The 13316-nt window shown below is 39.1% G+C and overlaps 2 protein-coding genes across 2 annotated transcripts; one reads left to right on the forward strand and one right to left on the reverse strand.

Moving 5' to 3' along the window:
- Positions 1 to 1287: 1287 nt before the first annotated feature.
- Positions 1288 to 8279, forward strand: LOC103859563 (1-phosphatidylinositol-3-phosphate 5-kinase FAB1B). Its single transcript, XM_009137126.3, has 12 exons — positions 1288 to 1526; positions 1745 to 2426; positions 2532 to 3278; positions 3378 to 3531; positions 3607 to 3951; positions 4064 to 4909; positions 4984 to 5315; positions 5403 to 5526; positions 5601 to 5729; positions 5838 to 7259; positions 7342 to 7608; positions 7689 to 8279. Exons 2-12 carry the CDS (start codon positions 1816 to 1818, stop codon positions 8013 to 8015), a joined length of 5304 nt encoding a protein of 1767 aa, XP_009135374.2. The 5' UTR covers positions 1288 to 1526; positions 1745 to 1815; the 3' UTR covers positions 8016 to 8279.
- Positions 8280 to 9067: 788 nt separating this feature from the next.
- Positions 9068 to 13260, reverse strand: LOC103859564 (pectinesterase 1). Its single transcript, XM_009137127.2, has 2 exons — positions 10466 to 13260; positions 9068 to 9862 (listed from the first exon to the last, which is right to left on the reverse strand). The coding sequence occupies exons 1-2, from the start codon at positions 11550 to 11552 to the stop codon at positions 9180 to 9182; spliced, it is 1770 nt and encodes a 589-aa protein (XP_009135375.1). The 5' UTR covers positions 11553 to 13260; the 3' UTR covers positions 9068 to 9179.
- Between the last annotated feature and the right edge of the window lie 56 nt (positions 13261 to 13316).

Genomic DNA, 13316 nt, shown 5'->3' on the forward strand with positions numbered 1-13316 from the left:
TAAAGATAAATAGAGAATTAATATCAATATATCGACCCTCATAATAATTAAAAGAAAATTAATTTCAAATTTAATGTATATTTTTATTTATAAAATATTGGTATTAACTATAAATAATTTTATACATTTAGAGTATTTCCACCCCTACCTATTTCTTATTATAAATTAGCAAAATAACAAATAAAATTTAAAATTAGATAAAAATACATAATAAAGGCCAATACCATAATATAACCTAAAATGTATAAATTTCAAGAATAAACAATGCAATATTAATGAATTACAGTAGTTAAAATGAGATAATTTGAGAACAAATTGTTGCAGAAAGTTTAAAACAAACCAAATAAATATAGAAATAATTGTAACACATCAAAACTAAAAATGAAATTTAAAAAACACAATATCAGCAAAACGAAATACAATGTGAATAGGAAAATTGTCAAATACACCACATTCATAATGCCACTTTTCATATTTACACTAATTATTTTTACCTTCATTTTTAAAAAGGAAAAAAAGACATTTATAACCATAGAGTTAACTAATCTAGACTTGGAGTTTATAGTTGACGGATGGGGTAGAGTTTTTGGAGTGTGAAATTTAGGATTCTAATAAATATATAAATAAATATTTAAATAATATAAAAAACTTTTAGAAAATAGTTTCAAAAATCATTTCAGTTTTCAAAAATTCAAAAAAATAAGTTCGAATTTCAAAAGTATAATTTGAAACATAAATTTATTTATTTATTTATTATATATAGAGAAAATAAATGTACAAGAGTCTTTTGACTCTTAATAAAGAACATATTTTTCAAGATGTATCTTTAGTAGTGGTAAACATGAATAATTATACCAAAAAAATGGTAAACATGAAAATTTTCCATGTGAATAACACAAATATCAAAGTCATACAACATAATCACAAAACAAACACATCCTCTTTAACATATTTCAAAACAAAGTAATACACTACTATCACTAATCAATTATCATATGGATCAAAAAAAAATTTTAATTCATTAGAAACTAAAACATACGAACCCGGCGCTGAACCCGGCGCGTAGCGCCGGAATGCCACTAGTTACATTGAAAAGTCTGTGCTATTGATTCTCATTTACTTTTTCCTAATATTCTCAATATCCTTTTCTGCTTTATTGACGACGATCCTCAATTTCCTTTTTAGGAAAAAAAATCAGAGTCATTGAGTAATTTGTCAGTTTTAATAACTGTAATTATGGGATTTCGAAAGTATTTTGGTCCATATATATTCAGATATTCTGCGCCAAATCATACCTGAATATATAAAAAAAATCATAAATTAGGCAAACAATTAAATGTAATAATAATGGTGTGGGGAGGGAAGCAAAGATTAGGTACGCGACGGTGTATGATTAAAACTGTAAGACGCGGATTATTGACGATGTCGCTATCCTTGCCATGAATTATCAGTCAATTAGCTCTCTCCAATCAAAAACACGACGACGATCTTCTCCTTCTCGTGACTCCAAAAGGTTTCTCTTTTAGGTAATCCCATGCGCTCACTTCATTTGGGTTTCCAAAAATTTCGAATTTTGATTTCAATTTTGCACATGATTGATCCCTGTTGATGATGATGAATTTGCTCGATTTTGAAAAAAAAAAACGTATCTTTGATCGCTCCCAGTTGATTTCGTGATAATTGGATCCGGATCAAACCCATTTCTAGCGTTTTAACATTTATCTCCTGTTTTGATTTTGGTTAGGAATTTGAATCTGTTTAAAGCTCTATAGACTTCCCATGACCGTCATAGCATTATGGTTGGGGAGGTTTTAGATGGATACAAGAGATACTAGTAACAAGACACTCTCTGAGATTGTGGGTCTGGTCAAATCCTGGATCCCCTGGCGATCAGAGCCAGCTACCGTGTCCAGGGACTTCTGGATGCCTGATCAGAGCTGTCGTGTTTGCTACGAGTGTGATTGTCAGTTTACTCTTATCAACCGTAGGCACCACTGCCGTCTCTGTGGGAGAGTTTTCTGCGGCAAGTGCACTGCCAACTCTATACCTTTGGCTGGGAGTGACTTGAGAGCTCCACGTGAGGAGTGGGAGAGGATCCGTGTTTGTAATTATTGTTTCAGGCAGTGGGAGGAGCAAGGTGAAGGTGGGGCTCATGTCTCGAATATCCCTGAGCTTAGTACCTCGCCTTCGGAGTCCAGTCTTCTTAGCTCGAAGACTAGTACCACTGCTAATAGTAGTAGCTTCGCTCTTGGCTCCATGCCGGGGTTAGTTGGTCCTTATCAAAGGGCTCAACGTGGTTCTGATGTTAGTTTGCATGGTGTATCGTCTATGGAGGCAGGCACGACGAGAAAAGGCAAAGAAACTTCGAGGAGGAATAGCTTCATCGCTACAGATGTGGAAGATCCATCTCGCTTTGCTTCAAATAGGTACTCTTTTCTTCTGAACTCTCTTTGATCTCATTAGACTCTGCACACAAGCTCTAGGGTAGGTCTTGTGGGTAATTTGTTTTTTTCTTTTCCTTTATGTATCAGGAGTGATGATGAGTACGATGAGTATGGTGTATACCAGACTGATATTGATACGAGCCATTCTCCTCAAGCTAATCAATATTATGGCCCAATGGAATATGAGGAGACGAGCATAGGTGGTGATGGGTCCTGTAAGCATCTTAGTGGCGAAACCTCTGACCAGAAAAGTTTAAGCGGCTCTCCACTCATTCACCATTGTCTTGACTCTCTGATTGGGGAAGGAGCGGAGCAGTTCCAGAATAAAGACGAGCATGATGGTCGTGACGAATCTGAAGCTCCTTCTCCGCCAGATATTTCGGATGACCAAGTGGCGGAACCGGTGGATTTCGAGAACAATGGACTTTTGTGGGTTCCACCTGACCCGGAAAATGAAGAAGATGAGAGAGAAAGTCCTTTGTATGATGAGGAAGATAATGAGGGAGATGCCTCAGGTGAGTGGGGATACTTGCGACCTTCCGCGAGCTTTGGAAGTGGAGAGTACCGTAGCGAGGATCGAACAAGTGAAGAGCACAAGAAGGCTATGAAGAATGTGGTTGATGGGCACTTTAGGGCTTTGCTTGCACAGTTGTTGCAAGTTGAGAACATCCCTGTGAGCGACGAAGAGGGGAAAGAGAGCTGGTTAGAGATCATCACCTCTCTTTCTTGGGAGGCGGCTAACTTATTGAAGCCTGATATGAGCAAAAGTGGAGGAATGGATCCTGGTGGCTATGTCAAAGTTAAGTGCTTAGCTTCCGGGTTCCGACATGATAGGTAACAGAAGCAGCACAACTTGATCTCAGAGTACTGGTGTTGAGTTCATAATGCTTCTTTATGTTATTTGTGACGTTTAATCCGTGTATTACTTTACAGCATGGTGGTTAAGGGAGTAGTTTGCAAGAAAAACGTGGCTCATAGGAGAATGAGAGCGAAGATTGAGAACGCTCGACTATTGATTCTAGGCGGTGGGCTTGAGTATCAAAGGGTCTCGAACCAGCTATCGAGTTTTGATACTTTGTTGCAACAGGTGAAATTTGCCTGCCGCTTCCATATTACGTTTTCTTCTCGTTGGTGGCTTACTTACACTTAATTTGGTTATCAGGAAAAAGATCATCTAAAGATGGCTGTTGCTAAGATACATGCCGAACGTCCAAACATTCTACTAGTCGAAAAATCAGTTTCTCGATTTGCGCAAGAGTACCTTCTAGCCAAAGACATATCTCTTGTTCTAAACATTAAGAGGCCACTTTTAGACCGCATTGCTCGCTGCACTGGTGCTCAGATAATTCCTTCAGTAGACCACCTCTCCTCTCAAAAGCTGGGTTACTGTGAGAATTTTCGTGTGGATAGGTTTCTTGAAGAACATGGTTCAGCTGGTCAAGCTGGAAAGAAAGTAGTGAAGACGTTGATGTATTTTGAGGGTTGTCCAAGGCCTTTAGGCTTTACAGTAAGCACTCCTAGCCATTAGAATTTAAAAAAAAAACGCTGAACAGATCTCTTATATCTGATTGCTTCATAACTACTTCTTATTTTTTTTCTTTGTGTTCTCTCTTCTTCAGATTTTGCTTAGGGGTGCTAATGAAGAAGAGTTGAAAAAAGTTAAGCATGTGGTCCAATATGGAGTTTTTGCAGCTTATCATTTGGCACTGGAGACATCGTTTCTTGCTGACGAAGGAGCCTCACCAGAACTCCCCTTGAACTCCCCGATTACAGTAGCTCTTCCAGATAAATCCATGAGCATTGAACGTTCGATATCTACTGTGCCAGGTTTCATGGTCTCCGCATATGAAAAGTCTCCAACGATGCTAACTGGTTCCGAACCACAACGAGCAAACAGTGTCCCAGCATCAGAGTTGCTTTCGACCACTGCTAATCTATCCATCCAGAAGGACATAAACCCTCTGATACCCAATGGTTCAGGCTGGCAGGGTAGAGAAGGAACTCCTGGTTTCACATTTTCACGCTATAATGTTCCATTGAATTTGCCGGACCGTGTGATAGCTGGAAGAAATGCAGATTTGTCTGAAAGATCCGCACTGGCAGACAAAAGCAACCCAACTATTGAGGCAGCAGACATATTGGACAGTTCTCTACGTTCATCAGGGCAAGGCTTTGTGCCACAGAGTTCTCAAAGTAGTACGAACGTTGTAGTAGAAAACCAGGACAATGGTACAGAGGTTACGGCCATCCAACAACAAAACAGTGAGACTCCAAAGGAACCACAATCTCAAAAAGAGGAGTTTCCTCCGGCACCCTCTGATCACCAGAGCATCTTGGTTTCTCTATCGTCCAGATCAGTGTGGAAAGGAACTGTGTGTGAGAGGTCTCATCTCTTCCGGATAAAGTACTATGGTAGTTTCGATAAGCCCTTGGGACGTTTCTTGAGAGATCATTTGTTCGATCAGGTAAGTTTATACATATGTTTTACAATGTGACTTCTCTACTGCAGCTTACACAATAATATATGCTTGAATCGCAGGGTTACAGGTGTCGTTCATGTGAGATGCCATCAGAAGCTCACGTTCACTGTTACACTCATCGACAAGGCAGCCTTACGATATCTGTCAAGAAGCTCCAAGATTACCTCTTACCCGGTGAGAAGGAGGGGAAGATTTGGATGTGGCATAGATGCCTGAGATGCCCTCGACCTGACGGTTTTCCTCCGGCTACTCTACGAGTGGTGATGTCTGATGCTGCGTGGGGATTATCCTTTGGGAAGTTTCTGGAGCTCAGTTTCTCAAATCACGCAGCTGCCAGTAGAGTAGCTTGTTGTGGCCATTCTCTCCATAGAGACTGTCTTCGCTTCTACGGGTACTTTTCTCTTGGCTAAATTGTTGAAACATGTCTGATTAAAAATTCTATATGTTTCCTTTGCTCTAACAAATTGTGTCCATGCAGATTTGGGAACATGGTTGCTTGCTTCCGTTACGCTACTATAGATGTTAATTCTGTCTACCTTCCACCATCAGTTCTTAGTTTCAACTATGATAATCAGGACTGGATACAAAGAGAGACAGATGAGGTTAGTACTTGTGATTTTATGGGATGCAGTTTTGAACACATTTTAACTGACTTCTCTTCCTTTTTATTAATCAGGTGGTAGAGAGAGCAGAGCTTCTGTTTTCTGAAGTATTGAATGCTATTAGTCAAATTGCAGCAAAAGGTTTTAGGCGTCGAATTGGTGAACTCGAAGAATTGCTGCAAAGAGAGAAAGCAGAGTTCGAGGTAATAATTTGTATTAAAGATCAAATTGATTCTCTTAAAACCAATATACTACAATTATTATTTTAAGACCAGTGGTTTTGTTTTGTAACATTCTGACATTTCTTTCAGGATAATATTCAAAAGATGATGTTGCAAAGGGAGGTGAAGGAAGGCCAACCTCAAGTGGATATTCTTGAGCTGTACCGGCTTCGCAGGCAGCTGATTTTTCAGTCATATATGTGGGATCACCGCTTGATTAATGCATCAAGTTTATCTAAGATCGAGAGTAGTGATAAAAATGAGAAAGTACCCTTGGCTAAGAGCCAGACCCTCCCCGAGATGAATGTTGGGACCAACTCTCTTCTTGCTGGCCCAGAGGTTGATCAGAATCCTGATGGTGGTTCTACTGATGACACTAAGGTTCAGAAGGAAGCGGATACGCATTTAGATTTGAATCCAGAAAAGGAAGATGGTGGAGAAGTCTCTCCCAGCAAGACCTTACCTGATAGTTCTGAACCTCTGGAAAGTAAACTCGATGTTCGCAGGACACAGTCTGATGGCGAGATAGTTATGAAAAATCTATCAGCTACTCTTGATGCAGCATGGATAGGCGAGCGTCAGACATCAGGGGAGATTCCAACCAATACTAAGATCTTGCTTCCTCCTTCAAACTCTTCAACTTTCCCTCCAATAGATCTCTCAGAACAGCAAAACGAATTCAAGGTGGCGTACCCAGTTTCACCTGCTCTACCGAGTAAAGATTATGAGAGCTCAGATGATTCTGTAAGCTGGTTAGGTGTGCCATTCCTCAATTTCTACCGCTCCATCAACAAGAATTTTCTGCTTAGCTCTCAGAAGCTCGATACATTTGGAGAGCATAGCCCTGTCTATATTTCATCTTTTAGAGAGGCAGAACTTCAAGGTGGACCAAGGCTACTTCTTCCCGTAGGCATCAATGATATTGTTGTTCCGGTGTATGATGATGAACCCACAAGTATGATCGCATACGCCTTGACGTCACCTGAGTATCAACGACAAATATCTCTTGAAGGGGAATCTCTAGTTTCGTATACTTCTGAACTGAACATCCCTCGCCCAGTTGATGACACCATTTTTGATCCTAGCAGAAGCACAAGTTCGGTGGATGAGAGTATACTCTCAATGTCCTCATCTCGCAGTCTGGACCCACTTTCATATACAAAAGCGTTACATGCTCGTGTCTCATACGGAGAAGACGGCACTCTTGGAAAAGTGAAGTACACGGTTACTTGTTACTATGCAAAACGGTTTGAGGCTTTGAGAGGTATATGTATCCCTTCGGAACTTGAGTATATAAGGTCTCTTAGCCGGTGTAAGAAATGGGGAGCTCAAGGTGGGAAGAGCAATGTCTTCTTTGCTAAAACCCTTGACGACCGTTTCATCATCAAGCAAGTCACCAAGACAGAACTTGAATCGTTCATCAAGTTTGCACCTGCTTACTTCAAGTATTTATCTGAGTCTATCAGCACGAAAAGTCCAACTTGTTTGGCAAAAATCTTGGGAATCTATCAGGTACTAATTGCTAAGTTGAGAGAGATTTTTTTCTGGTCAGGTTTGATTCATTCTTGATGAGAGTATGTATTTGTGTTTATAGGTCGCAACAAAGCAACTTAAGAGCGGGAAAGAAACAAAGATGGATGTTCTGATAATGGAGAATCTTCTCTTTGGAAGAACTGTGAAGCGGCTTTATGACCTCAAAGGATCATCCCGGGCGCGATACAACCCTGACGCTAGTGGGAGCAACAAGGTCTTGTTGGATCAGAACTTGATTGAAGCAATGCCAACTTCTCCCATCTTCGTTGGTAACAAAGCTAAACGATTGTTGGAAAGAGCTGTCTGGAACGATACCGCTTTTCTTGCAGTGAGTTTTACTCTGATGCAAAATCATTTTACTCATCTGTACTCTATTGTAAACGTTTTGTATCGTCTTTGTGTTTGCAGTTGGGTGATGTGATGGATTACTCTTTGCTAGTAGGCGTAGATGAAGAAAAGAACGAGTTAGTTCTGGGGATTATCGACTTCTTGAGGCAGTATACTTGGGACAAACATCTAGAGTCTTGGGTGAAGTTTACGGGAATCTTAGGAGGACCAAAGAATGAAGCCCCAACGGTTATCTCTCCAAAGCAATACAAGAGAAGATTCAGAAAGGCCATGACGACTTACTTCCTCATGGTTCCTGATCAGTGGTCTCCGCCTAATGTCATTGCTGATAACTCCAGGTCTGATCAACCTGAAGAAACCTCTCAAGCCGGTACACAAGCAGAGTGATACATGAATCCTCATAATATATCAGTCTTTTTTTGTCTTGTATAGAAATTGGTTTTTGTGCATTGGTTAGTGCATTGGGGAGCACTATTCTTCGGTTATGATTCTTCCTTCATTGGTTTCTCTCTTGTAGAGTTTTAGGGGATTGTCTAAGTTTTCATCAGAAAGGTGTGAGATTATTTCAATTTTTATACTGTAAAGAATGACATTTTCTTGTGTATATGAGATTCTTTTCTTATATGTTTTGATGCTGGACACATTCATGTTTATGTTCTTACAAAAATGAAACAAGAAGAATCAAATTGTTACTTCTCTCACAGCCATTTTTTGTACGTTCTTATTCAAGTGGACTTTTTGAAGAGAGAACAAATTTTGATTTTAGAAAAAAAGAGATTTAAAGGAAGTCAAAGCTGCTCCATTTGATCATCATTGGCTCATGTAGTGAAGTAGTTTCAAGTCTTTGACCATCATGCTTCGCTGCAACTCTCAACTCCTTTGCAAAAGATCAAGAACCAGATGCAAACATATGATCTCTTGTATTACCTGGTCCAAACACAAAAACCAGTTGTCAAAAATTATATTTTGCGAAATGGGTTCTCAAAAATTCAAGACCCACTCCTAGACAATATAGAAAAGAATTTACAGTGTTCTTGTGGGAGTATCTTAAAGGCTGAGGCTGTGAAACTATGACTTGGTTGACTTTAATTAACTTGAACTTGACTCTGTTGAAGAAGCATCAAAGTGTTTGATCTTACTGTCTTTGGAACAAAACATGGTGTTTGAAGAGGAAGACACAGTTTACTTGAATATGCCATAGGCTCTGTGTTTTTTCCTTTCAGATGAAAGTTTGATCTCTTCTTTTTGGGACAAAATGTTTCGTTTATAGGTCGATGTATTTCATTTAGTCTACGTGTGGGAGCTGCATTTTAAAATTGTAGTTAATTGATTTTAGCAGAATATGATACACATTTGTTGTAATGTAATTTGTAACATATTAAGTAATGAATTAGCAAATGCAAAAATATGGAATTGTGCCGATGTGACAGAAACAAAAATGGCCTCTTTGTTGAGTTTCAATAAACTTCATAATAAAACAACACTTTAATGATATAAATGCAAAGAATAAGGTTGCGACATATAATGAAAAACAAAACAAACTTTGGTTTGTTAAAAGAAACTTGGCTGATACGGCACACCCATCGCAGGTAACCAATCTTCTTCATTGATAAAGGCATCAACTGTAAACCTCCCTGCCTCTGCAGCAGACATAGTGGGCTTGTACCCGGCCCAGTTCACTCTCTTGGTCACACCCGCTCCAGGACCCGAATTTTTATACTCTCCATAGAGTATAGTCGACGGCGGGTCGACCCCTGCATCCCACCTCATCCACCCGGCGGCCCCCACGAGCGCTCCAATCTCCGACTGCATAAACACCGTAGTGGAGTACGGTTTCCACGGACGGCCGAGATACGTCGCAGCGGTTACGTTTCCGTTGGCCGTGATCGTGCATCCCTGTATCACGGTACCAGAGTGCAGATTCTCTTCCTTTTTGCCCTGGGCGGTGATTGTGTTGTACTGCTTAGGAAGCGGCTGACGCGGTCGGATGTTGCAGCCCTGGAAGACAACGGCGGCGCTTCCGAAAATGAAGTCGACTGTTCCTGTGACGTCGCAGTCGCGGTAGAACTGACGCTTGGCTTGAGGGTAGAGAGTGTCTTGGTAACCGTCGAATGAGCATTGGTAGTAGACTGAATGGTCGGAACCTGATCGGAATGCCACCGCCTGGCCTTTCTCCGGCCCGGCGGTGTTTATAATTCCGATGTCCTTCATAATGAAGCCGCTCCCTAGAACACCTGCATGAAGTGAATCGTAAACAAGTTGTGAAGTAGCCAACAATATACTTCCATTTATTGTTTCATTATATAAATAAACATTTATATAAATTTATTTTACTGTACAAATATTACTATAAATATAAAATAAAATAAGTCAACCAATCATCACAAAATGTAAAATATAATTAATAAAATCATTTTCAATAAAGTTAAAATAAAAAAATATGTTATATTCTGAAATATTCAAAACTTTCTAAAATTAGAAGTAGTTGCTCAAAAAAAAAAAGAAATGGAGAAAGTAATTATTATTATTGGTTTTCAATTATCTATCTAAATTTTCGAAAGAATTCTTAAAACCCTGGTTTGTTTTAAATCAGTTTGGACCGGCTCTAATGTGGTTCAGAAACACAAATCAAGTATAATTGATACAAAGCTAAAATAGCAAAATGAAAAGCCTAAGATTTGGTTTGGATTAGTGTGGAATCAATTGGTTCGGTTAACATGCGCATCTAATGAATTCACCTATAGAATATTATGTTTCTAAATAAACAGTTGACAGGCTAAAACCATGCAGTATCTACTGTAACGAGAGTAGTATAATAAGTAAGAGGGAGTAGTTACCTAACGTAGCCGTATTGTAGGTTTTAATCCCGTCGATGCCGTAGTTCTTGCTACCGGAAATAATCGTCTTGGACTTGCCGTCGCCGTAGATCATAACATTCCGCATGTTCTTATCCATAACAACATTCTCCACATACGTACCAGCTTTCACGTATATAACAAACGTTGCGTTCGACTTCTTAGGGATCTTCACCACCGCCTCGTTAACCGTCCACACGTCACCGGATCCATCAGCCGCCACAATCACGTTAGGCTTTATACTCTTCGCCGAAAGTAACCGCCGCGCCCTAGGGCTCACCCAAGATGGGAACGAGTTTGAACTCAGTAGTCGTCTCCTGTGAACCGGGACACCAAAGTCGCTCAGGGTAGAGAGGATCTTAGCCACGATGGCTAGACTGTTGCTGGTGAACTCGGTGGAGTTTTTCATAGAGGATGTAAGGTTCTTCGAGACTATGGAAGTCTTGGACTCTGACTGGTTAGGGCTGATCTCGGCGAGGGTGTCGAAACATGTCTCGTAGTACGTTATGGCTGCGGTGAGCCACGTCTTGAGATCTTCTATCTTACCAGAGTTCAAGATGTTCTTACCGTCTCCTACCTCCATGGAGGAGACAGTATCGTTGACACTATCCATCGCCACGTCTAGCATCTCATCACAAACACGAAGGGCTGATTTGATCCCCTCATCGTCAGTCTCTTCCGCTAGCTTCTTCGGCAAGTCGGAGATGGAAGCGAGCTCGTCGACCACCACCTTCAGGGACAGCCTGAAGATAACCACCGGATCCGTCGTGTTGGACGATGGAATCTTCGAGATGCTAGAGATACAAGCATCAGGGAACCGAGTGACGCTGCACACGCTCTTGAGCGAAGCAGCTGGAGTCAACTTGGGAGTTGAGCTAGGGGACGAGCCATGTGGATCGTTTTTCTGGCTACGAGCAACGGCGACGGCAGCGCCGATGATAATACCGAGGAAAACCACGACGGAGGCTACCACAATAAACAAACGTTTGTACGCCTTTTTCTTCAAGGCCACTTCTTGAGCTTCATCATCTACTTTGAAGTATCCTTTGGCTGAATTTGGAGTATCCATACAAACCAATATCAAACGGTTCTAGGGTTTTTGGTTCGTTTGTGTGTGTTTAATTGATTAAGTGATGATGCGGCTTTATAGTAGTAGTGGAATGTGAATATTTCTTTGACTCTATGCGTAAATTCCTTTTAAGGAAATGATGATTCATTGTATGCTGTCATGAATTAATTCAAATCTATCTTCATTAGATAGTTTCCTTATTCAGTTTTACCATATCTTAAATTGAATATTGTATATTCAAAGCAAAATATTCTATCAAGGCTGGCAGAATAGGAGAAAGTCGATTTAGTACATATAGCATATTGGTCGATCGGTATTATTGTATAAGAAAGGTTAAAATATTAAATGCTCAATTAAAACAAGTAAGGAGTTTTTCAAACTTCAAAGTCTAATGATCTTTTTCTGTTTCTTCATCGATGTCAATTAATTATTTTTGGTTATTTATCGTCTGATGTTTGGATTTTAATGGGCGGAAATGTCTTCACAATATTTTGGTTATTTTTGTCTGATTGAGCATTTTAATGAATGCTTATGTTTATGTCATGATTTTATCTAAGATATCTACTCTAATATTTGTTATTAAGTCTTACTCTTTTTAGTATTTACTATTTGGAAACTTTAAATGTTTGGGATAATAACTTAATGGTATAGTTAATGAGATATTGTGTTGATTTTACATTAATTTTGGGATCAGCTTCTTGCAGAATACTACATAACTTTTGCTGTCTAACTTCTATATATACCATTTGTTGAAATATCGTGCTCAAAGAATATTTATTTGTAGGGAGGTTAATTGGTTCATTTGTCCTCTAAATGATTCAGATTTCCTTTATTGGAGGGTGCATTTTGTCTCCAATACGAATGTGTGATTTCATGGTCTAGAAAGTCAATATATGAAAAAGTGTTATTACGGATATTCTCCATAAAGTTGGAAACAAACAAACTTTGGAAACAAACAAACAAACTCTTACCAAAAAAAAAGTTGGAAACAAACAGCTGTTTAAAAGAGATGGACAAACAGATTAATGCCAGAAAAATGAGCTTGATTAGAGCATGGCCAACGGTTGCGTTCTACATAGAGTTCTAAACCAATTAGTTAAATGAAAAATAAAAATTGCTGAGAAATATAGGAAAAATGTGTCAAGAGTTCTCTGCACACACTCTTTAAAAATCGATTTGGAATTTTCTTTGCCAACTGCTCACATGTTACTAGTCTTTTTTTCAACAATTAATAAAATTTTATTATCTAATCAAAATATATTTAAATAATAATATTTTTACATTTAGTTATGCATTTTGAGTTTCTCTCTGTTAGAAATGCTCTTAGAAGTTAGAAAGCACGTCTGAATATCTAATGTAATTAATATCTTCTCTCACGCCCTGAAGGCTAACTCATTTAAATGAATCGGGTAACCAACAAATCCATGACCATTAGTTGGATTACTAACAAGTTTTGTTAATTGACTATCTAACAAGTTCTAGACTCTAATGTCTACGCTAGTATTCGATGATCCGCTCAAAGTACGAAATAACTCAAGTAAATTTTACACTTAGTGGTATTTATATCTTTTGTAAGAAAACTCATAAATATTGCAAAGGTTTAAAGGAGGGTCACTGGTACCGGTACCTTATAATAGACTTATGCATGTATAGCAAGATAGTTTCATCTGTTTTATAGCACACTGTCTAGACATTACGAAAATAAACAAATATGAAGAACAAAATTTCGTTGACAACAAAAAGTGAATAGAAAGTTCTAAGAGA

Source organism: Brassica rapa, chromosome A03 (genome assembly GCF_000309985.2).
Source record: "Brassica rapa cultivar Chiifu-401-42 chromosome A03, CAAS_Brap_v3.01, whole genome shotgun sequence".
Taxonomy (NCBI): Eukaryota; Viridiplantae; Streptophyta; class Magnoliopsida; order Brassicales; family Brassicaceae; genus Brassica; species Brassica rapa.

What these genes read in the sequence shown, in the direction of transcription:
- LOC103859563 (XM_009137126.3), top strand. Translation starts at nt 1,816, where the DNA reads ATGGATACAAGAGATACTAGTAACAAGACACTCTCTGAGATTGTGGGT. An exon ending in GAGATCATTTGTTCGATCAG is followed by an intron (nt 4,910 to 4,983) that starts GTAAGTTTATAC and finishes CTTGAATCGCAG; the next exon opens with GGTTACAGGTGTCGTTCATG. An exon ending in AAATCTTGGGAATCTATCAG is followed by an intron (nt 7,260 to 7,341) that starts GTACTAATTGCT and finishes TTGTGTTTATAG; the next exon opens with GTCGCAACAAAGCAACTTAA.
- LOC103859564 (XM_009137127.2), bottom strand. Translation starts at nt 11,552, where the DNA reads ATGGATACTCCAAATTCAGCCAAAGGATACTTCAAAGTAGATGATGAA. An exon ending in CTACAATACGGCTACGTTAG is followed by an intron (nt 9,863 to 10,465) that starts GTAACTACTCCC and finishes CACTTCATGCAG; the next exon opens with GTGTTCTAGGGAGCGGCTTC.